Genomic DNA, 24,728 nt, shown 5'->3' on the forward strand with positions numbered 1-24,728 from the left:
ATACCTCCAGGGTGCAATTTTCAGGAGACAGAAAGATTTAATGCCGCCTTGGTTAAAATAACCCCCTGGATTCTCGCTGCAGAGACTGTCATGACAGCGTGTTCCTCTGCTTTATTATATTAATAAGCAGAGTCAGTCAGCACTCAACATGATGTGGCTATTTGACTTGCACACGACCGTGTCCTCAAGCTGCGGCGATATAGAGGGCTCCCCCACCCTCCCCCCTGCCCCTCCTTGCAAAAACACTTTGTTTTTTCGAGGCAAAACATTCACAACTACTTACAAACACGGACACACATGCAGAAGGTTCAATTCACTCCCAGCCACCCCCGCTTCCCCCCCCTCTCCCTGCCAGGCTTCTCAGGATGCTGGGGATGCCCCCCAGCCGGAGCCCTCCATCCCACTCCCACCTCCATCTCATCCCTCTGTGGGACTGATGTTGAACCTCTTCTCTAAACAAAAGTAGAGAACAAAAGGCGATTCAAATAGGGGAAAAAAAAAAAAAAAAAAAAAGAAAAAACAGCCCTAACCTGTGAACAAAGCTCTCCTTCCTTTCCCCGGCTTGAAAACCAGCACTATCCTCCCTGTCCTTGCCTGTAATTGCACGAACTTCCCCCATCGCCTCTAATTACTGCTCCCTGCCTCGATTTCCCCAGCTGTGAAAGGCACGTTATGTTTATGCACACTGGGCAGCACCACTCGCACGGTGTTCTGAAGATGCCCCACGTGCAGCGTTGCTATTATCACTTTTTTCTGGGGCGTTTGGTTCAAGCACCAGCAGAAAGCAGACTGTGGCTGCTGCAAACGCTGATGCCGTTATCCACACGTACTAAATGCAGAAGGAGAACCCCAGCTGATTTTCTGCTCCCTTTCCCATAAAGGCTTTTTTTTTTCCTTAAGATGCAGCCTCAGGAATATGTTGTGTTGCAGAGGTTTTATACCATGTAAATGATGGATATTGTTTACGTACCGATTATGTCAAACCCAGCTGTTTACCTTTGCTAAGACTGCAATTATTTTAACAGTAATTGTAAAAATAAATTGGGGAGAAAAATAACAGGAACTTTCCAGTTTGGTTTTCAAAACTAGAGCATTGCGAAGAGTGATTTGGCCTCAGACAAGTCACGTGTAGCCATTTATTTTAAAAATCAACTCAGCTTGTCCATGCATGGAAAACAGACTGCTCTGTAGGGTTCTGGGCAGAAACGGGTCCCAAAAGGTTCAGAATTCAGCCCAGCCCCATCTTCCTCATTTACCACCACCTGCTTAAGCTGCCGCAGCACCCGGATGTCCCAGCAGCTGCACAACCGCGTAACGCTGACATCGAACACGCCGAACAGGGTCACACAGCCCAGAAGACAGGCGCGTTGACCGTCACCTCTCCTCTTTCCAACAGGTTCACTCTCCTACATACAAAAATACCAGTATGGATCAAATACCTTTGAAGTTACCCATTTTGCAGCTGGAGGAGCCGTTCCCCTGCTCCTCCTCCTCCCCCTGGATCGCAGGCAGATGCCAAGCCAGGGAAGTTATTCTTTCGTTTACAGCATCTGGTTCCTTGGCAGACTCCTCGGGCAATTATGTTCATAGCTTTAAAGCTGTCTCTAGCTCTGCTTCATGGGTTTGCTGCTTTTGGCTTGTAGCAGTCTCTTCTCATCTTCCCTGTCCATCATTTTGGCTGAATGTTGCTCTTAAAATACGTGAATTAGACCACTCGCATCTCCCTCTACTTAGGAGCAAAAATAAGCAATACTCCTTGTTGTTCCTTAAACACGAGCACTTGTTTTACTTTCACAGCCTGGGCACTCTCTTGGTCTTGAAGCATCACGTACTCAGAGTCATGTGCAACGACAGAGGCAGCCTGGACAACTACACCTCCATACCTACAAACACAACCTTTTTTTTATTTATTCTTTTCTGGTAGGGTTGCATTTCTGCTCGGATGCCTCCTCTCACTCAGAATCACTTTTTTTGCCAGCAGACAAAAAGGCAGAGAAACGTCCACCTGATACCTTGGATATCGCTCCCTGAAAGGCATCTCAGCGAATGGGCTCTCTCACAAGGAAGGACGTAGCCCTGCCTTAAAAACAAGGCCTGTGGAAAAGAAAATCCATGTGTCCCAAAGGTCCCCCCAACACCATGGGAAGGATTTTGCGTTTCCTGCCAGGGAAAGGCTGTAGATAAAAGGTGAGGGACAACATAGGTCCTGTCCTTCATTGCCAGCCTGAAGCGACCACCTCCTGGGATAAGAGGATAAGCTGATGCTTGATCCAGTTTTTCTGATTAAAGCTGCCAAGGACTAATGGAGATCTGCACACCTGTTCGAGGACCTGCAGCTCATTTTGGATGAGCTGAGGCAAGGCCACCACGGGATGACAACCTCTGGACACCACTGGCTGGCACAGGATTCCCATCAGTGACCCCTGAGGAAACACCAGATGAAGCCTTCCAAAAAAAAAAAAACCCCAAACCAAACAGTCTCGAGGGCGCAGAGTCACCACCCTGGGGTCTCACAACTTAGTAACAGCAGAATAAATTTGGTGGAGAGCCAGCTTTTAACGAGGCGTTTAAAATCAACCAACCTCATGCGTTAGCATTAGGAGATGCTTCATGGAAGCAGCACCTTTGCCAGCTCCGTGTCTCACCAACAGAAACAAGCTGCAAACCGTTCCGGAAACACACCCACCGCAGCGGCTCCTGACCTCCCAAAATGCTCTCTTGGAGGAGGAAGCGACAGCCTGGCTATTCATCATTGCTTCCTACCATGGTTGGCTCAATGCCTGGAGCAGAATTAATTGGCCCAGCTTGTGAGAGCGTACGTCCAACTGGATGGTGCTTCTCCGTCTCAGGAGAAACCACAAGCCCTCATCCAAACCCCCCAGGACCACCAGGAATGGCTCACGCTTCTCCAAACCTGGAGAATGTACAACTTTAGCTGACAGCCATGAAGGGAAAACCCACCAAGTGACCCTTTTCCTTTGCTTTTAGCACAGACACAGCTTAAACCTTCTCCGCCTCTGTGTAAATTCAGAGTCCCCACCACGGAGAACAGAGGGACACAGGCTGACCAACGGACAGACCAACAGACAGACCCACACGAGTCGTTCAGCCATGGCATTAGCAAGGACCACAGCAGGCATGTTGCATTAGCATCCAATTAGCAGCCCTGTTGATTTAACGGGGCCATGGGCTTGAGTAATTGATGCTTGTGATGGGCAGGTCAGAGAAGGAGGGATGCTCTCCTCCCCTGGGCAGGAGGGAAGCTGGATGCTCTATCAATCCCCATCCCCAGCATCCAAAGGCCCCATCTGGAGTACGGAGCAAACAGACCGAAAACGGTGCTTTCTCAGCACAACGCGGGCAGCAGGGTTGGGCTTTCTCATGGCATTAGCACTCATTCCCCATCTACCCTCTCTGCTGCAGAGGTGCCTGGAGCCCCGCTGCAGGGTCCATGGAAAGCACTCATCCTGGGCAGGTGGGGACTTGGGGCATGTTTATTCTTTTTGAAGGAGTAAGCCCATAAAGAGAAAAGTACAACAGATCTCCAAGCGTTCAAATGCATTTTCGTAACTGTTCGGATGATTCCCAGGCAGCAGCCTTCATTAAGCTGAGGCTGAGAGCACCAATTAGCAGCGTTAAAAAACAGGGAATGAAACTGCTGCAGTTATCCTCAAAGATTGCAGGACCAGCCTAATCTTTTACGCCTGACTTTGCTGGAAACGATGGTAGGTTAATGCTCCAGAAAGGTGGGTTCCCACCTTGGGAACTGCTTTCTAAGGCAGTAAAATTATTTATCCAGTTTTCCTTTCCACAGAATCAACCTGCTCAGCCTCCATATAAACTTCCTCAAGTTTAGCCTCAGACTGGCAGCAAAAACACTCACCAGAGCAAAACACAAACCAAGAGAAAAGATCAAATAATCTATTTAAAGGGTAAGCGTTATGGATTTTTTCTTTTTTCCTTTTTTTTTTTGTTAAGAGTCATGAGCAATTATTTTTGAGCACAGAGACCTTAACCATTCATTTATCCTGAGAATAAAAGTGGGAGAAGAGGAAATGATGGCTTTTTCATTATTTGTCACTCTGCCAGTACTGAAACAAAGTCAGAGAACTGCCAGAAGATCTCCTTTGATCCAAGTAAGCATGATTTTCATAAACATTTCAAATATACAGAGGAAAAAAAACAAACCCCAGTCAAATCTTTCCACTATGATTCTAAAGATAAATAGATAAACAGCAAAAGAAATCCTCTTCCTCTACATCTAAGATCTTGCCATGCAAGCTGGGCACAAAAGCTTTTTAAAAAAAACGCTGTCGGGGAGAGATCCAGAACTGGACCAGCAAAAGCCAAGCTTGAAGATTCGTATCATCAGTCCAACATCATCACTCACAGTGAGTTAGAGACATTTATATATATACACATATACATAAGTATACGTATACGTACATATTTATAAAAGATTCTACATCAGGAAACATTTTCCTTTGCTGCTCCACAGAGCAATCATGCCCCAGGACCCGCAGCTAAATGGCTGGAGCTCACGTAACTGGAACAGCAAAGGAAGCAGCGGAGAACTTTAATGGCTTATGAAATTCAATTGAAATTGATGGTCAGAAAAGTGAAACATTTAACACCCCACCAGTTTACCATCGGCACACACGTGCACGTACACACAGACATGCACTGGACCAAAAAAGGTGGGAGCTCATTTATCACTCGCTTACACATCCGTGACCCCCACAGTGCTCTAGGGAAGGAGATGGCCCCCTCATACAGTAACTTAAACAATAGATAAATATTTTAACACCTCCAGACCTTTTTCCACTGGAACCTTTAATATAAAATCCATCTTTTGTGAAAATGACAATACATTATTACGACCTGCCCCGTCCACTTCTCTGAAAGATTAGAAACCACGTTCTGCATTTCATCTTCAGCTGCAGCAGGAACTCATAAACCGTCCCTGCTATTCGAGAAGACTTTGAATAAACTGTTTGCAGCTGATGTACTTTTCCAACACAGATCTCTTTTGTTATGAAGCCTGTCTCTGATGAACAATAGAAAAATATTGTTGACAGGGGTGTACTTTTCCATCAACTCAAAAATATAATTTTGCAGAATATTTTCACAGCTCAGCAGAAGGTGGAAAGAAAGATAATATTATGACTACACAAGTAAGAAAAAAAATAATTCATTATAATTAGCTTATAGTAGTTTTCTTGTTGGTTTTGGCTTTCTTAAATGATGTTTTTTACTAGTGAGAGCTCTGATCTGACTTAGAAAGCCTTCAGGCAAAACTCAGGTTAACCAAAGATTAACCCGAGTAAAACATTTATATTTCGGCCAAAACACTTTAGAACAACGTTTATATTCACAAGGTGTCAAGAACCACCAGTCATCTTAACATCACTACTTCTAAATGGTCCCAGGTGCATATTCAGTTGGGTGCTTTGGGATGCATTCACCCCGACTCAGATGCAAGGAAGGAACAACCACATCCTGGCGAGCATCACCTATTATTTATCGAGCACCTCAAGGCACACGGATGCTGCTGACTTCCAACAGAGCCAGAAACACCAGGAACCACTGTGCCAGTGCATCCATCGTGCTGCAACCATCTTGCCCTGGGAGCAGGCGAGGGACATGTTCATGCGGGCACTTCACACAACTGCAGCGTAATTGAGCTCACCTCGGTGTGCTGTACCAGTTGATTCATGGGGAGGCTTTGATGTGCAAATTAATCATTATAACTTTTAATTGAGCTAATATAAGCATCATATGTTGCTAATTACACAATGCAGGGGGAAAAAAAATATTGCAAATGAATTTAACTGCTTAATCTAATCAGGACAGCGAGTTGTATTTTAATTACAAATTGTTGTGTAGCAGCAAAGCATCTGCTGCAATTCAGCGACTCCAGTCCCAAAGCAAAGCCTTGCTGCGTCTCGCTTGCTCAGCGTCCAGCTCCACACACCATGGCCCCCTGGCCACCCCAAACGCCAGGCCAAGCCCACGGCACGGACCCAGGTGGCCATGATCTTGGCTGGGGACAGCGGGTGCACCCCTCCAGGGGCAGTGGGGACATGCCACCCACGCCTGCCGTGCGGAAACGCCCACCCTGAACACCTCTCCCCAGCAACTTCTTGCAACCTTCAAGCTTGCCATGTTCAAACGCCACCGTTTGTAACCACTCTTTTAAACTGAATGATTGTTTCAACACGCGGAGGCAGAAATCTTTACGATCTTCCTCCAACTCAATGCCTGTCAATTCACATAAGCCAGAATCACGCAGAGCCTTTGGAGCCTGTTCCCTCTATGTCCTTACAGTCAAGAAGAAATAAAAAATATGAAATGCATGAAAAAATGAGATTACAAAAAAAAAAACAAAACAAACCACCACACAACCAAAAAAAAAACAACCCACAACACACTCCCAGATTTTGTCATCTGAGGTAGCGCCTGGAGCGAGTTTTTACAACCAAATTAAAATCCCTGAATATTGTGGGGTTTAATGGAGACATTGATATAGCCAAGCAGCTATAGCATGGCAACGCACCTGCACAATGCATCACCTTGAGAACGTATTACCGTGAGATATGTGACGGTGACAATGTTCACCGTCCAACTGCACTTGAGGCAAAGAAAAACATCCACTCGCTGATAGCTCTGCTGGTAACTAACTAGAGAGATTCAGGAGGAAAGAATACCTCTGAAAAGTTATGGCAGATATACAGTATCTAAAAAGCAAAGGCAATCTATTTTCTTTTATATTATTTTTTAATTTGATACAGCTTCTATTTCTCAAAAGGAGGGAGAAGAAAAGGCCCCACAGACTCTGAGCACATGAACGTGCTTTAGATTTTGCCAGTTATCCACATTAAAGCAAAAACCCGCAGTATTTTTGTGGGGTTTTTTAAACACCGGGGGGCTGATTACTGCGAAATGATCTTGGGTTTCTCCCGCTAAGTGGACAGATGGATTGCTACTTTTGCTACTTCTTTTTTTTCAGCGTTGAATTCAGTGGCCGGTGGGAGCCTCCAGCCCAGCGCTCCCCGGCATCGCTTCTCTCCTCGCACTCTCCAACGTGCTTCCCAGCCTGAGGCTGGGATGCGACGAGGCTCTCTGCACCGCGTAGGGACATGCACGCTCCCACCGAGCCGAAGGGTGCACCTGGCCACATCGGCACGGCCGGAGCCCCCACACCCCTCTTGTGCCCACGCTGGGGCAGAGGGAACGGCACAGGCACACCGGAGCCCCACACCTGGATTTTTGTGCCAAGGGACATGGTGGTGGTGCTACGGAGAGAAACGTCACCAGCGCTAGTCAGACCGAAAACGGGATCTCTCCAGCATCCCAGTAAACAAGCTGGAATTTAAAAGGTTCTGCGAAGTGACAAGGAAACAAAAAGCACTGCCAGACACAATCTGTCTCTTTAACTATTTTTTAAAATAGAATTTTTACAAAGTGAAAACTGAAACTCTTGCTTCATCCCTGCTACGCTGACGAACTCGGCAAGCCCATCCGCGGTGGTAAGCGACTCACCAGCAGTCGTGAGCACTTTGGGTCACCGGCCAGCAGCCGCTGCATTCACAACCCATCATTCTCACAGGCAAAACACAGCTGGTCAGGAGAAGAACTTGGAAGAAACTCCTCAGTGTGCAGGGATGGGAACTGCTCATTCAGAAAGTGCTTTTTAGGAACTCGTTCTCCGAGGGGACACTGCCCGACACACCAGCTGTTGGGCATCATCCTGCTGAGGCCAGGGACTGCAGTCCCTTTAAGACAAGGATGAGGGACAGAAGGAGGAAACACTCAGTTTGATCCAAGGAAGTAAAAAATCCCCGTGAAAAGCAAACTCCCAGCTCAGGAATGACTAAGCAGAGCCAGCCAAGGCAGCACCAGGCTGGCAGAGGCAGCCGCGCAGCATGCGTTCCCCGATCCGCGCCAGCTCTGAAGGTATGCCATACAAAAAAAAGCAGTTCTGGGGAAAAAAAAAAACAAAAACAAACCCACACCTGAAAATAAGGACCCAGGTCCTCAGCAAGCCACATGAACTGCCTATGAGTGCTGTTTACAAGCGTCCCCATCTGTCCGTATCTCCAGCTGATGCACAGATAGCAATATATAGGTCAATAATCGTTTATCTAAAGATGTGTGTCAACCCATCTCTCTTCTGCTCACAGACAAACCTTTTACAACAGCCACTTACTTTAACCCTGAATTACCTGCCTCTGCTCATCTTCAGGGAGAAGCAGCACAGCAGAGAAAGAAGCAGGCAATTCCCTGTGATCTGAAAGCTCACTTTCTAAATCAAATCAATTTTTCTAACGTAATTTGCCTAATCTAAATCACTGACCCATGCATTTTCTCACAATCTTTTGACAAGAGCTGCACCAATTGAAGCAAAGCTAAACCACTTCAACCAGACCAATTCATAGAAGTCTTTAGAGGAATTCTTTCATCGCCGTAATTAATTCTTTAAGTACCACAGTGGGATGCTCTGAATTCAAACCCAGTCCAAGGAGTAATGATTATACTAATGGGAGAAGCTGTGCAGTAAATAAATGCAAGTGCCCTGCTGAAAGAGATCGTTTCCAATAGGAGACTGCCATTCGGGGAGATAACTGTGTTTTGGAGATAATAACTCAGATGATGAAGTCCCACAGACTGGAGGCTGATACGGCCGTTCCCACACCCCGCACACCTAACCAGGCTGAGCATCTCGATGGATACCCATTGGAGCTGGGGCTGCTCCTGCTCTCAGCCCTTCGCTCACGATGGCCATGGACAGCCTCCCAGGCCTCTGCGCCTTGCAGGCAAGGCCCTTGCATGGGGCATTTGGCCAGAGGACACAGGGAGCCCAGCTGCCCATGTACGTTTGGACTTGTCTGTGAAAGGCACTGCTGGCCGCAGGATGGCTAGCAGGCACTGCCGTGCAGCAACAGAGAAGATGTTGGGACAGAGAGCCTTAGGGGAGTTTGGGAAACCATCTAAAAGTTTGCTGGTTGGTGTAAGAACCAAAGCAATGACTTCTCTTTGACTTTCCCTTTTTGTTAATTGGCCAAATGCAATAAAGCCTTCTAATGCATTTAATGTGTTGGGCTGCAATATGCTCAGAGAAAGGAAGATATTTTAACTCTGGATGAGCAGGATGCTTTGGTAAGACACAGTTGAATCTACACTTAGGAGCTGATGCTCGTCAAAGCCTGGCATTCCCCAGGGCTTACATCAGACATCTAATGATGACACTAATAGTGTTGCAAAAATGGGGGGTTTTGCAGTGAAATAAGGTGTGTGAAATAGATGTTTGGGTTTTAAAAGGGCGCATCTGAAGAACAGCTCCTCAGTGCTGTCCCTGATCCCCATGGGCTGTCTGGCTCCATCACACCAGGGAGGTGATGGGTGGGCACCACAGGCTCTGCTCTGTAGGACAGAGTCTTTAATTTTAGCAATAAAGAACTTTACTACGTCTCTTCGCTTAAGACTTCCCATAACAGTTTTAACAGGCTGGTACAGATCAAACTCAGCAAAAAAACAAAGTGTTAATTCAGCCCTGTCCTTCCCCACCCGAACTGACAGTGCTCACTCTCACAATGCCAACGCTGGGACAGCCCAAGAGAGCCCTGACACCCGTCCACACACCTCAGCAGTGCCCAGGATGGGGGTCAGAGATATCAAGCAGCTCAGCCATCAGAACAAGCCAGGGCTAAGACACAGAGGAGAAGATGGCACTCAAGCAGTGCTTAGTGCCCTGTGACCAACAGACTGGCCACACCACCTCGGCAGCCTCCCATCCAGGGTGAGCCTCACTCCTCAAAGAGCAGCAGTTAAAAAAAAAACATAAATCAGCTGTCTTCAAAAAATAACCCCAGCACTCAGCTTCACCCAAAACCTCTGCTGCTCTCCATGACAGCAGGGCTTTAGGCATGGGACTGCTGCCCTGGGGACCCTCGTGGGGATGATGGGAAAACACGGACCATGTCTTCGATGGTGCCCGCTCTCTTCTCCAAAGGCCTTTTGAGATCTACAGATGGAAGAATGACAAATGATTAATATATGAAAAGAAAAAAAACGCCTCAACTGCAATAAAATTCATGTTATCTTCTGCTTTTCTCTTGCTTGTTTCTCTTCTTTAATAGAGTTGAGTCTTTTTTGCATCAATACTCATGCTAATAACTTTCAGTGGGCTACTCCTAGGCAAAAGACAGGAAATGAGTAACTGAGCTGCATTTAAAAAAAAAAAAGAGGAGGAAACCTTTGTATATTAATTCTCGTAGCTGTCAGAGATGAGGATTTAATAATGTTAGTAACTAAGCTACTCCGTTATTTCCAAACACCTTGGAGGAGAATGTCTTAGTGGGAGACGAATGAGATAGCGTGACTGTAACTGCTTTCTGAGTATCTTCAGAGCATAATCTATGGCTCACCACTACGTGCATTCCAAGCCCTTGCCCTTTATTCTCCAAATAACCTCCAGCTGTAAATGTATTTACACGCCAGGCTCAGCCCCTTCTTCTGAGCATTTCCCACTCACTGTTTAACCATTCGTCCCTGTTTTGCAGATTTGCTTGAGTTTGGTTTTGGACAGGTGATAAGGATGGAAAGTTGTGGATTCAGGTCATCCAAGAAATGACGGAATGAAGCAGAGAAGAAAAAAACGTAGGCGGAATATGGGAGAGGTCTAATGGGCTGCGTGACGCGCTGCCAAAGGAAGCGGCAGAAGTCCCGCTGCCTGCATCACTGAAACCAGCCACGCTCAGGAACAGGCTGTACCCAACAGCCGTCGGAGCCGGGAAAGGCGGCTTATTCGCCAACTTTTCCAGCTCTAATTCCCACGGTTCGGGGATGGCTGAGGCACGTTGGCCTTCGAGCTTGCCCTGACAGAGCTCTGCTGCTTCCAGAGAGCTTTTACCACCCTCTCTAGACGCCTCTGTCGCAACATTTGCCAAGCCTGTTTCATTGTGCGGGTCTGTGTTGCGTCCTTCTTGCACTCAATGAAAGGCAATCAGACTTTCTGTGCTTATCGGTCCTCCACCCCCGGCTCTCTAAACGCCTCTCAGAACCTCCAGTGCCATTTCAGAGCGCCGCAGCCCTGTGGAGCCAGGGACAGAGGCACCGCGGGCTGATGGCTGTTGTCTCTCACCACACCAGGGACTTGCCCCACACACACATCCAGACCAGCTCACACACACATCCAGACCAGCTCCTTCCAAAGCTCATCTCGAACTTGCTCCTCTTTCAATCAAAAATCTGGGTACCAAAGACAGTCACCAGCTACCGACTATCTGCAGAGTTTCTAATTACTGCTGGTTGCATAGAAACCTGCTCCATCTGCTCAAGGGTTCCCTTTCGGGTGCGCGGATTCCGTCTTTTTTTGGTGTGGGTTTCATCCTTTTCTTTGAGCTGCAGCATAAATGTTTGTCTCAAGAGCTGCAGCATCCATTAAACAGCCTTCCTTCCACAGCGTGGCAAAGGTCTTGCTGCCAAGCAAAAATTGTGGCTAATTGACAACAACTCCTAAACTGAGACATAAAATAGTTGCGTCTGTCACTCACGCAAACAGCTGGCTTCAGCAGACCAACTGCTAAATAATGTAAAATGGTTCATTTTTCTGACTCTGGGAAGATCCTTTATGAAAGGAATGAAAGTCTCTGGTGCTACAGAGCCATGCCCCGATCATTCCTGCATATTAAAAGTCTAACATTGCTCATAAAATTCATAAGTAACATAAACCCTGCTCCTTCCACTAGTCTCCCAATCAGAAAAACTGGATTTAAATCACCTGCTGGCAGGTTTATTACAGGGCCCACAAGCAGATAAGGTCCTGCGCACCAGCCCTCTGCACTTAACGGGAAATAAATCTCTGCTTTGCCATCTGTTTTGAGATGTTCCCATACAAGCAAAACAAAAAAAAACCCAAAGATATCTGCACCTCTAATTTAATCTTCTGAAGGATTTTATTTCTTGGGTAACGAGGATGACATTTTCCCCCTCTCTAGCAGAAATGCTTTTCCTCCTCAGGCCGATTCCCCGCGGAGCTCCCTCAGCAGGCAACCAAACTCGCCCAACGTCGTGTATTTGGGGCACGTGTTACCCCCGTGCAGATAAACGGGCTCAGGATAAAGACGGCTGCTTGGCCAGAGTCACCATCTCCCACACTACCCAGGGGCCAGTCCTGGTGAGAATACCATTCTCTGGAACCTCCCAAGCCCCATGGCTTGGTCAGAATAAGGGTTTCGATCCCTGCTCCTCCATTTAGCCCCACTTTGAATTGCATCAGTGGGGTTTTTCCAGCATTTCTTTCCTTCTAGGGCAGCTTTGTGGCACTATCACTGGTGTCAAGCTAGAGCTGCCTCACACGGGTGGTTTTACACCATCCTCTTCCCCATAACTGTATGTCTGGCCCCCGCAGAGTCTTCAACTCCAGGGCAGCATGATGCCCCAGGACAGGAGGACATAGCCATGCAACAGCAGAGCCCTGAGCACCCTCTCCCCAAGATTTAGCATGTTTGTCACTAGAAGCTCATCCTTGTGCCATTGCAGGTCTCCTCCTCCACCGTGGGAGAAGCAATAGCGCAGAGCAGCTCTCGAGGGCCAGTTGGTGCAAGCATGGTGAGATGAGCAGAGCCGGCTTACACACAGTTTCCAATTAGTCTACTCGGGGGACGGCAGCCTGCTCCTGGCTATCCCTCACCCCTCAGGGCACCCCTTTGCTTCACCCCTGACTACCACCATCATCAAAAAAAAAAAAAAAAAAGAGTTAAAAATCAAATGCTACACTTCATTTTTCTCTCCTTGCCTGAAGTTTCAAGAGACAGGATAGGACATAATCGCCACTTTTAAAATCATCTCCTATGACAGGCAAATTGATCAAGTAGGGAGGCTGGGCTGCTTTGGAACTTGAACAAACTGATTTTCCATGAAAGATGGTGTTTACATTGCCTCTCAATAGTCTGCTGAAATATGCATACCTCTTGCCATTTCATCACCAAAATTTGGGAAGAAAGAGTGTTTCGGAAAACAAAAAAAAAGGAAAAATAGCAAAAAGGAAGAAAGAAAGTGTGCTCAGATCTGGAGCACATCATAAATTCATGAAGCTTTCTGAATGCTGTCAGAAACAAACACGTTTATGTAAACAAAGAAAAGCTGAAAGTGTGCTGCAAGAGAATTTTTGGATAGCACGGAAGGAACGTTAATATTTACATTGCACCTGAGACTCACATCCGTCGTACAAGGTACTGCGCAAACAGTCGAGTCCTTCCACGTTGAATTTACCCACCACAGACCCTCTGAGCAGCACCTGTGTCACTCCCCATCACAGCGCTCTGTGTCACGGAGGGGAACGGGAACGCCCAGGGAAAGCCAGACACCGAGCAAGCCCCATCCAGCCCTGTAAGCCACCGCAGAGGACCTCTCCGCTTGTCATTTCTGCCTGCCCACCCTCACGTGGGAACAGCTTCCTCTGAAACACCAGCTGGGAATCTCCCAACAGCAGGAAATCAAAGCATCTTCCACGACATCTAGAGCACCACACGGTAACTCACGCTCCCCGGCCTCCGTGGCACTTAACGCGAGAGGATTTGACAGCCGGAGCCGGGAAAGCATCTCTGTTCCCACGACGTGCCAGCACATCAGCTGAGCCACTGACAGGGGTAAGCGCCAATGCTGTGCCAACAAATCAAGCCACTGCTTGTCATTAACAAACATTAGTTACGTTTAGGCGGGGGGAAAAGGGGGAATCAAGTTCACTGAATTTAATTTGTTGAGCTGACAGTATTTTTATTTCAGTGGGATGTTTAAGGCCAGAAGATTTTCATTTCGCTTGCTTCCTGCAGGAGGCAGGAGATGGCCACCTCCCCTTGCCCTCCCGGTCACACCTGTGAGACAGGACAGGTTTGTAGCCACCTGCGTGAGCGGCACACTTTGCTCAGTGCAGCCACCTCTGCATCACGGCGAAACACATTCTTCTTACCAACCTCGACCACTGAGGTCAGGAAGAGCAGCACCACGAGTTGTCATAACCCAACGCTACGATAACAATACCCTTTGGTTCCTCCACCTTCAAGCAAAGGGACCTTCCTGGGACAGCAGCCAGGATGGGTCTGCTGAGAGCCCGGCTTCAAGGCACGTTTCTCAGGAGTCACAGAGAAGGGCAGGAGGATCCCAACCCAGTGTGGAAAACCTGTCCCATACGTACCAATGGCAAAACTCTATGTAGCCTAAAACCCCCACGTAGCCTGAATCCCTGCCATGCTCCGTGGTGCACAGACTTCTTTCCAGGCTCTTTGAAACAAGGGAGCCCTTGCCCAGAGATGCTGTGCACACCAGACATCTGCCTGGCCTCAAAGAGTGGCCAAATCCATGATGGCAAACCCATCACAGCAATTAAATAAACGGATGCCATCTCTGGCTCAGGAACTCATCCCTGATCCAAAAATCCCGTTTGAGACACAAAATGTGTCCTGGTCTCAGAGACCCTCTGCCCTGACCTCCTACAGCTGCTCCTGGGTTCGTACCTTCCTCACCACGCTAAGCTGCTTTAAACACAGAGATAATGGGGCTGGGAGTGAGAGTCTTGGAGTGCCTATCCTTCCCAGTAACAAAATACAGCAAATTAATTGCACTTTATTGATTTTTTTTTTTTAATGTAACTATTTTGGCATTCAAGCCTCAAGAGACTCTATTGATCAGCCAAAGAGTCAGGTGTCAGTGAACGGAGCTTTGTGACCAAGCCTGACAAATTGAAGAAAACAATCAAAAACTGAAAACAGTGAGTGATGCGGACTTCTCCATTTCAAATATACAAAGGAGGCTGCAGCATCGGCGACAGGAGATTTTTGAAGTGAAAAATGCTGCGCAGGGCAAGTCACACAGTTGCCTCCTGCATTCCCAGAGAGCCCAATGCCAACCGCAGCAGCAATGCATAAATCCAGAGCAGCTTCACTGACTTCAGAGGAGCTGCTCTAGATTTATACTGATGGGAAGTAATATCAGAATATCTGAAATATATTGCTCTAATGGACGCTGGAGCAAGAGGCAGTATAATAATTTCAGACTCCCCCCCCACCCCACCATCCCCCAAATCACATCCGTTTGGACTGTCATTGCATGAAATGTTCAGATCTGCACTAACAGAGGGAAAATAACCTACATTTCAACAGTTTGTATGATCACATTCTGCAGATCTATTGTACAGTAGATAATACAAGTCTTTCATTTTCGTTCCTGAAGAGCCACTGCATAAAAAGTGTCTCCATATTATGTAGAGCGATACAGGGACACGTAACAAAATAAGCATAAAGTCTCTCCACCCACACCTCCCTGGAGCCAGAGCCTAAAAGCAATTCACGGGGTCCTTCCTGGCGCACAGATCGTGACAGCCCAAGCGCGTTTTACAGGGGCTGAAGCACTCGGTTTGTTCCATAAGCTTTGCACGCCCCGTCCCTGCGCTGCCGTACCCCCCCGCCGTCAGCAGCCAGCCCCGCGTTCCCACGCCTGCTCCGGGGTGCACGGCGCTGCCCACGCACCAGGCAGGGGAGCGAGCCGGTGAGATAGCATCGGGCAGGAAAACAAAATATCCAGGTAATTCATCCAGGTCGTTTACAGGATACCTATTCATATAACCTCGGAGATGGCTCTGCCGCCGCCAGCAAGGAAGGCGGCCAAAAACCCTGCCTAGATGCCAGCAACAAACGGGGGCCTGGTGCCAGCAAGAGACATCCTCAAGCTCAGCATGAACGGCCTTCAGCTGCCAAACACACACGCAGACCCTCCGCTCGCAGCCGTGCGCGTGCCAGCAGCCGGGCCACCGGAGACCCGGGGACAGGAGAGTGATCTCTTAATTGGACCTTCACAAAGCTATTGAGGGGACCTGCCTGACAGGTGGACAAATGCCACCTGCTTTGAAGATGCTGGAGGAACCCAGCCCTGTGCACCTCTGCTCCGAAACGCAGCCTGCCCAGAGCCAGCCCTGGCAAGGGGGAAGGGAGCGAAGGCAAATAAATAGAGAAAAATGGCAAGTGCCCAACACGACCGTCTGTGTGAGCCGGGAGCTTTGCAGAGATGGCAGCACCACGGCATGACTCATGCAGGTATCTCTCCCGTCTGCAACAACCCAAACCAAGATGGGCTTCGTCAACCCCAGTAATCCAGAGGAGAAAGGCGACTTGGAGCACAGCGAGCGGCAGCGCAGCCCCGGAGGGCGGCATTCCCGGGCACTGCCGCCACTCGCCTCTTTCCAAAGAGGTTTCCCCAGATCCCAGACCCCCTCTCCACATGAAGACGTTACTGCGGTCTACGGCAGGGCTGGGACAGGGCAGGGGCAGCGATCTGCTGTGAAAGCAAAGGGATGCTACAGCCTAGAGAGGAGGAGGACACGCAGGCTGGGGACGGCGTCGTTATTCGCAGCCTGAGCGGAAAGCGCGCTGCGAGCTCCTAACGCGCACATTGTGCAGGGAGGCATTCCGCGGGCAGGGAGGAGGGCTGGGTACAGCGGTAGGTTTGCAGCCACAAACTGTTTCAAAGTGGGTTTCCATATGCTTGAGCACTCAGAGCGCTGGAAGAATTACACCCACAGCCCAATCTCACCATGGTAGCTACCCACACAGGAGGAGATGGGAGGGGGGGAATATCAGGGAAAAGATTACCATTAATGTGTCAAAGCAATAAAAAAAAAAAAAACACAGAAAACCTTTGCTGGTCTTAACTCTCTCCTTGAATAAAAGGGGAGCTTCATGGAGCACAGGGCACAGTGCTGGCAACAGAAAGCTGTTGCTCCACCAGGGCAGTGCTGACCCACAGGCAGCGCACACTCTGCATCCTGTGCTCAGTGCCCCACTCCCCACACCCCACTTTGTGCCCTGCACCCCACTCTCTGCTCCCCATCTCCTACGTAACAGGACTTCCAAGTGCTCCCATGGTTGCACACATCCCAGGGGAAGGAGGGAGCCAGAGGGAAGGGACAAACAGTGCTTTTCAGGGTAAGCCGAGCAAGGACCCCCTTCTGTCCATCATGCGCGTGTGTCCCCAAGACTGATGCCTTCTTCCTCACAAGTTGTTCCTGCTGTTCCCATAGGGACCTTTCCTGAAACGCTTCTCTACCACTACACATTCCCTATGCCCTCCCCAGGAACGACAGCTGCTGCTTTTACCTCTCCTACAGATGATTCCTTTTTCACCTAAAATCCTCATGTTTTGGCATATCCCTAAAGCCCCGCTGAAGTTTTCCCAGCAGCCCAGGCTCTGCGCTACGGCAAAACATGAGCGCCGTCCCGAGCAGCAGTAAAGGCAAATAAATCGCTGAGCAACTTCAGCACCGACGCACCTTAATTAATTTGCTTTTAACAACCCCTATTTATTAAGGACAACATCTGCCAGAGAGCTCACACGAGCCAGCACAGGAAAAGGCGTCAGGAGAGAAGTCCTGCAAAAAGACTTTCCCAGGGGCAGCGCTGGCCAGCCCGGGGCTGAGCCCTGCCCCGGCAAACACCCGCAACCGGGACCCGAAAGGCCGCTCCTCAGTTCAGCTGGGGAGAAAAAGAGGAAAAAACAAACAAACAACAAAAAAAAAAAAAATAGAAGAAAGGAGGGAGCGATGCTGCCAGCCGCGCTCTCTCAAGCCGCAGGCGTGCGGCCAGGCAGCTGGCCGCAACGGGGAAACCCCACCTTAGGGCCCGATCCTGCCCCCCGTCAGCCCCTGGAAACCCACTCTGCTTCAAATTAAGTGCAAAAAAAAAAAAAAAAAAAAGCGGCACAAACACTATTTTACCCAAGAGATTTCACTGCTGTACACCTTTTCCCCCCGACCCACCCGCAGAGAGCCAGAGGCGGCGAGGAGCAGCAGGGAGGAGCGGAGGGGTCGGGAGCCCCGTGACTCTTCCGCGGCCCCCAGCGCTCCGGGAAGCCCAAACTTTTCCTTTTTCCCCCCAACCCAGCAGCGACGCGCCGGCAGCGGCCGAAGCCGCGGGGCAGCCCCCGCGCAAGGGGCCGGGAGCCCGCGACACGCGTGGGGGGGAACACGGGGAGGCGACTACGGACGCAGCGGGGGAACTGCCGCGGTGGAGACGGATGGGGACAACTTTGCGCGGCCAAGAGAGCTGTAGGTGTGCGCGTCCCATCCGCGGGCGCGCAGGGCAGCGCGGAGCGCCCGGGGGACCGCACCGCCCTCCGCGGCCGCGTCGGCGGGAGTGCTGGGAAAGGGAAAATAGCCATTAATAACAACAGGGGGAGAAATAAAATAAATAAAAAGAGTTTTTGAAAAACAGAAAATAATAAAACTGGGGTCGCGACGGCGGAACTGGGGTTACCTCGGCACAGGAGCAGCAGCGGCGCCAGGAGCAGCGCGGGGCCCCGGGAGAGCATCCTCTTTGTTCCATGCCCAGAAGTAGTCATGGTGCTGATTTATTTGGAGAGGGGCGGCTTAACGGGGCGGGGGGGGGGGGCTGGGGGTGTCGCGGCGGAGCCGCTAACCACTCCCCCCGCGCCTGCCCGCTCCCCTCCGCTGCGCCGCTCCGTCCGCCCGCCCGTCCGGCGGCGGCGGGGCCGGGCGCCCCGCGGAGGGGTGGGGGGGTCCCCGCTCCCCGCCGGCCCCGCGCTCACGGCCACCCCCGCCGCATCGCCGCCCCGGGGGGGGCAGCCGGCGCCGCCCCCGCCCGCCGCGGCGGCAGCAGCAGCAGCGCTCCCCCGGGGCAGCCGGGCGCTGTGCCGGAGGCTGCGGCGGCGCGGATGGACGGACGGACGAGCCGGGGCTGGGCCGGGCGGGGGCGGCGCCGCTAGGCTCACCTGCGGGGGGGGGGGGGGGTCGGGGCAGGAGGGGCCCTATGGGTACCCCTCTGAGGCCCAGGGGGGCCGCTGCTGGCCGGATACGTGGCTCTTGGTAGCCGGAGAGGGGCCAGCAAGAACGGGTGGGGGGGAAAGAGGAGCCTCGTGTGCCCCTCCTCTGCTCCGCACCCTCTTGTTGGCGGCCCGGAGAAGTTTCTCGCCCCCGGTGGGCTGGGGCCCGCCCGAGGCCGGTGCGCCCCGGGGCCGCGCTGGCACCCCGGAGCGGGCGGCGGGGCTGGGGGGGGGTTGTTCCTCGGCGGCCGCGGAGCGCCGGGAAGAGCACGGCTCCCCCCTCGTGGCCGCCGCCGTCACTGCGCGGGGCGCGGAGCCGGCTGCAGCGGGCGGGCCAAGAGCGGGGTGCGGGGGGGGAGGGGAGGGGCGCGCAAAGGTGGGGGCAGGGGATTGCAAAGGGCTGGGCCCAGGGCACCCAGAAAGGCGCGCAAACCTGTTTGCAAAGGATGCGCAAGGAGCCTTGCGAAGGGGCGCCCGAAGAGTTGTGCGAAGGATTCCAGAGAGGAGTCACAAAGAGCATCCAAAGCGGAGGGCAGGAGCGCGCCCAGGGCCGGGCACTGCTGCACCGATAGCGCAGGCTCAGGTGAGTAGCATCCCCAACCCCCAGCGGGGGTTGCCTTAAGTGGCGCTTTAATTAGGAAGCCACGTGCTGCCCGTCTGCTGTAGACCTCTGCCCTTGAATCCAAAAATAACCAACAGCTGGAGCCAGTATTTCACTGAAAATGAACTCAGCCCTTTAACAGCTGGGAGTTGTTACTCTGATTGCAATAAAAAGAGCGAGGTAGGAAAAGAAAAGGAGAGGGAAAACTGAAAATCCATCCCCTTGGGTTCTTCCACAGTTTTGCAAACACGTCTCTGAGTTTGATTTTTTTTTTCTTCCCTCCCTGCATAAACAAGCTTTTATGTAGTACTTGCTGTAATCTTGTTTGCCTCCATAACCACTCCTATGAATGTCATAAAAAATTTAAGCGTGATATTTTACCACTCCACACAAACAGAGACGTGAATAAACGCTTATCTCCCATGTAGGGAAACGTTGTGTGGTGGCATGAGAGTCAGGCACACAGAAATCAAACTTGGGCTGGAGGAAATGGGCCCACACAGGTGGGGGAAAAAAAAAAAAGAGAGAACCCAAAGATTTCATTTCCTCAAAGAAGGTAAAACAACTAAATAAAAAAAGAAAAGAAGCTGCAGTAATGAAGATCAGCTTGCTGTCTGCTCTTGGTACTTGACAGACTAAAATACAACAGGAACATTTAGCTGCTAGTGGAAACTTGGTGATCCAAGTAAGTTAATTAGCTACTTTAGACATCCTCGTGTCTGTCTTGGGAGTGCAGGGGTGGTACTCGGTTCGCTGTGGGCAGGTGGGGTTACACGCACTGCCCCAACCTGCGGCGGGTCACTGTGCGGCTCGTGCCACTGTGAAAGAAGTGTGCAAAGGGCATCCCAAGGGGTGTGCAAAGGGAATCCCAAAGGGCATGTACAGGGGATTGCAAAGGACATCCAAAAGCCATCCATGAGCTTTGCCCTGCGCCTTGGTTTCACACCCAGGGGCAGCGGCACAGGGAGGGGTGGGGGACACAGGCGTCCAGGCCTGTGCACAGGGCACAGCTCCCGACCAGACAACTCCCTTTTGCAGCTCAAAACCAGAGCCAAGCCCCAGCTGGCGCAGGCTCCTGTTCCCCTCATCTTGTCTGCAAGTCCTGTGCACAGCCCAGGGCCTGGACCACAACTGCACCTTTACGGCAGCGTTGGAAAGCATTTAGGCTTTATTCCAGCATTGCTACACGCTTTTAAGTGTGACTTTATAACCCATGTTTGAAAGAAAATCCAAAGTGAGAAATTTTGCAGACTGAAGATGTGCTGACGAGGAACCGATCCTGCTTACAAAGATCATGTGCCTCAGCTGAGAGGTGCTCAGCCCCGATCCTGCCAGCTGCAGGTGATTAATACTTTTCCCAACTTGTGCTTAAGATGAATAGTAAAGCTGTACTGATTCATCATGCGCCTCTCTCAGCCAAATAAAGCAGAAAGATCTTCTCCCTCCTCTACAAAACGCTTTAATGCTTTTATTGTCTTTTAATGAAGGCTACTATCATTCAGGTAAAAATGAAGTGGAAAAAATACAATGTCTACGGATTGAAAGGTGGTTGCTCTGGCATTGCCCACTCTCCTCTTCCTGCAGGTTAGCTTGTTTGCATTGCAAGGAACAAACCATTACAAAATAAAACACAAACAATAGTAAACTCTTTTGAAGGTTTTGCCACTGAACACCAGGGACTGAGTGCAAATAGAGGGGGTGAAAAGAGAAGTGGTCACACAGAAAGGGTGTCAGAGTTGGAGATTTTCCAGCACAGAAAGCTCCTGGCGGGGTGAGCCGATGGCAGAGGAGTTGCTCCCATAATGGGCGCTGTTGGGAATTGCTGCAGGTGATTCGGGGTGGGGAGCAAACCCTTGGAGAATCCAGTGGATCATGAACTATAAGGGCAACCGGGATTTATTTCCTTCGCTGAGTTTGAAAGAGGAGGTGTAAGAAAACAGAAGGGGATTATTGGGGAATACAAAAAGCGTAAGGAAGAACTGCAGATTAATCAACAAAATAAATAGCTACAGCTGATGAAGCGCAGCTTCCTCGTCAAAGCAACAGGACAATAAATGCTCATTGACTGAGTTTGCACAATTCATGGGAGCTCCTGGCTTCTGTAGCAGCTGCTGAGCCGTTTCCAAGCTCCTTAGCTGGCTCACAGCGCGGCGTGTCTTTCCCTATCTCCTTCTGGTGCGAGAGCAGCGAAAGCGAAGTGAGGAGATGCCGTCAAGGCAGCCGAGCCGCCCAGAGCCTGTTAGTGCCATAATCTGGGTCTCCCATATGCACTCCTCAAAATAATTCTTTTCCCAAAGGAGATTTTCTTTTAAGTTATTCCAGTAGGATGTTGCTATACTTTCTTTGTGCCGGCGTGGTTTCGCACGCAGAGGTAACCTGCGTTACGAAAGACTTTGCAGCGTTACGAGAAGCTGGTGGGTTTTTACATCACTCAAACATCAGAAGACTGAAGGTTTCGGGAGCGCCTCTGAGTAAACAGTAAGGACGAGAATTTTAAAGATGTCTTAGCGTATTAGGAGGCAAAATCCCAGCTGGGAGTTAAGGGGAGGTAAGGATGGAAGCCAGATCCCAAGCTGTGTTTGGACACTTATTTCCTGGAGGGAATAAGGAGTTCGAGTAGCCCCAGGGCTCTGTATGGCACATGGGGGATTGCAGAAACACCATCGCTTGGGCTAAATTTGACTCGCGTGGTCACCGCATACTCAGAGCAGGTTGACAAAGAAACCCCTCTCTGGGAAGGCTGAGGATCCTGTCCTCTCGCTGCTGGGCAGCGGCACCTCCCCATCCTTCCCCATCTCACCCCAGCACCCAGCACAGTGGTGCTGCCATGGGGTGAAACCCTCGGGTGACACCTGCTCCCGGCTGGCGGTGTCTGCTCCTGCTGCTGTCCGCATTTGGACTTGAGAGCAGGGGAGAATGGATCTGCAGCAAAGGATCTGCAGAATTACCATCAAAATTGGAGCAATAGCCAATAACAGGGGGCAGGAGTTGAATATTTTCTTATCCCAACTTTTCCTCCACCAGTGTTTAATAATGATGGGAAAGAATTACATTTAATTACCCTTTGAGGTGTGTTAGAAAGCTCCCCATAGCTTTTATCACTTTGTAGCTTGTGGCCAAGCTTGTTAGATCAGCATTTATAATAGAAGTCTGCCAGACCTAAAAACAGGTGATTCAAAAAAAACCAACTCTGATTTGTCGTAAAACTGGTGGTTTGGGGATTACTAAAGCAGCTTGTGAATCCAGGTCAAACTCCAGAAAAAGTTTTGGCTGGGGGAAGAAAACGGTACTGTCTAAATATTTATGGTGCTTTTGAATGGAAATATTTTGATTTGATTTGTTGAGCAGCCTTTGGAAATTGACTTGGTTATTTATTTAGTTTTAAGTAGAAAGGAAGAGATTATAGGAAAGCAAAACACTTTCTTCCCAGCTGGACAAGTCATGACCCACCGTGTGCTGGGCAATCAGAGCAGCTGCATTTGTCAAGGCATCAGGTGCCTCTAAAACAAGAAAAACTGCCAGCAGCTGTGGAAAAAGAGAATAAAACCAGGTCCCACCTGCGGCACAGGGAGCATTGGCACCACGACCTGCAGTAAGGTCGTCTGGATGCCGATGAGCCCGGCTCCCTGGCTGTCCCCAGGGGACTGCCCTGACGGACAGGGCAAGATGGGGAAGGGGCTGCTATTTTAGTGGGTGGATTTGCCACTACTGAAAGCCACTGGCCACTGCTCCAGGGGTGGGAAGAGGCTTTGACTGTCCCAAGATGAAAATTGCTCCTGTTTTAGCCTTTCCTCCTTTCAGTGATCAGAGCGTGTGAAAAAACGAAGGTACCTTGTCCTGTAGCTCAGCTTGAGATTTAACCCTAGAAGAGAAACCTCAGCAATGAAAAGAAGCAAAACTCAGACCCCACAGATGTCACTGTGGCCCCACGGACACGGCAGCAAGTGGCAGAGCGCGCTCGGGCTCCAGCACCCTGCAAGCGCCCAGCGATGCATTACTCAGCGCAGGGATCCCAGGTGGAAGCATGAAATGCTGCTGCATGAGCCACCAGCCTGCTCAGCCTCGGCTACTAATCAGCACCAACTGGAAGCTGCAAATCAGTCAGCTGGGTTCCTTGCAAGAAGCTGCCCAAGTGCTGCATGCAGAGAGCAGGCAGCAGAGACTCTGCCAGTTGTGCCATCTGGCCCCCTTAGACTGCCGAGTTCATTTAGAGCATCGGTAAGGCATGCTGTCCCATCAGACCTTGTCTGCCGACTTGCTTGCAAGTTGCATGAAAGAGTGTTAGCTGCAGGTCCGAGGAAGCACAGATTTTGCAAAAAATGCAATTGCATCCATTTTGCAATGTTGGAAAACACTGGGGTAACAAATCCTGGGTCTGTGGGACTGAGGCTGGTATGTTGCTGGTGGCTGCTGTGTCCTGCCTGTACCTGCCCCGTACGTTGTTATACTCTACCTGGAGCAGAAGAGCAGAGAAAGCATCTCACTCCCCGTTTTACAGACAGAGAAGCACATCAGCACTGCTCTTTAAGGCTACTTTGGAGAAATCCAAGCCCCATGAACTGTCCTTCCCCCTCTGCAGGAACTTTACCCACCTGCACCACAGCTTGTGGCACCCCTGATATGCAAAACGGAGTCCTCTGGGGATGTGCCCCTCTCTGGTCCCCAGCATCAGCTGCAGAAGAAGGAGCCGCCCTTCGCGCGGCTGGCGTGAGTCACGGAGGTGAGTGATTCACCCAGCGATGCACAGGAAACCCACCAGCAAGGCAGGAACTGAATCAGGGTGGGTGGGTGGGATTTTTTGCTTTTAATCATCTTCTCTCTCTCATTATCCTTAAAGCCTCTTCCCAAAGGTGGAGGGGGCTTTGCTCACCAGAAAGGACCGGGTTAATCACTCCCAAGAGGAAAAGCGCAGAGCAGTGGGAATTGCCCCACTGCAGCCGAGCACCTGCGGAGACTAAAAGGTGATGAATTGCCATAATTTCTGCTCCCGCCTTTACCTGCATTTAATTAAATTGGTTGAAGACAGGTCTGAGCAGGAGACAGACGGATTTCTCTGTGTAATCTAAAACACCTGTACATGGAGAGGTGATAGGCAGTGGGGAATGCATGGCAGAACCCAAATGCATGTGCCAGGTTGAAATGGCCCCTGTCTGGTAGCTGCAAGTGACCAGCCGAGATCCCCCGGCCCCAGCCAGCCACCCTGGCCCTGCACCACCAGCATGAGACACCCACAAACAAGACAGGGCTTGGGCACCTGGTTCCCAGCCCCATCAGTCTCTTCTCCCTTCCTCTGGAC

The 24,728-nt window shown here is 50.3% G+C and overlaps 1 protein-coding gene across 1 annotated transcript in view; it reads right to left on the bottom strand.

The window, feature by feature from the left end:
• TMEM132B (transmembrane protein 132B) overlaps window positions 1–18,390 on the bottom strand; it is a 247,000-nt gene extending 228,610 nt beyond the window's left edge. Inside the window, exon 1 of the mRNA XM_086623473.1 lies at window positions 18,306–18,390. Within this exon, the coding sequence (XP_086479599.1) occupies window positions 18,306–18,390 (85 nt within the window). The remainder of the gene's footprint in view (window positions 1–18,305) is intronic.
• Window positions 18,391–24,728: the final 6,338 nt, after the last annotated feature.

Source organism: Tauraco erythrolophus, chromosome 19 (assembly GCF_009769465.1).
Source record: "Tauraco erythrolophus isolate bTauEry1 chromosome 19, bTauEry1.pri, whole genome shotgun sequence".
Classification (NCBI taxonomy): domain Eukaryota; kingdom Metazoa; phylum Chordata; class Aves; order Musophagiformes; family Musophagidae; genus Tauraco; species Tauraco erythrolophus.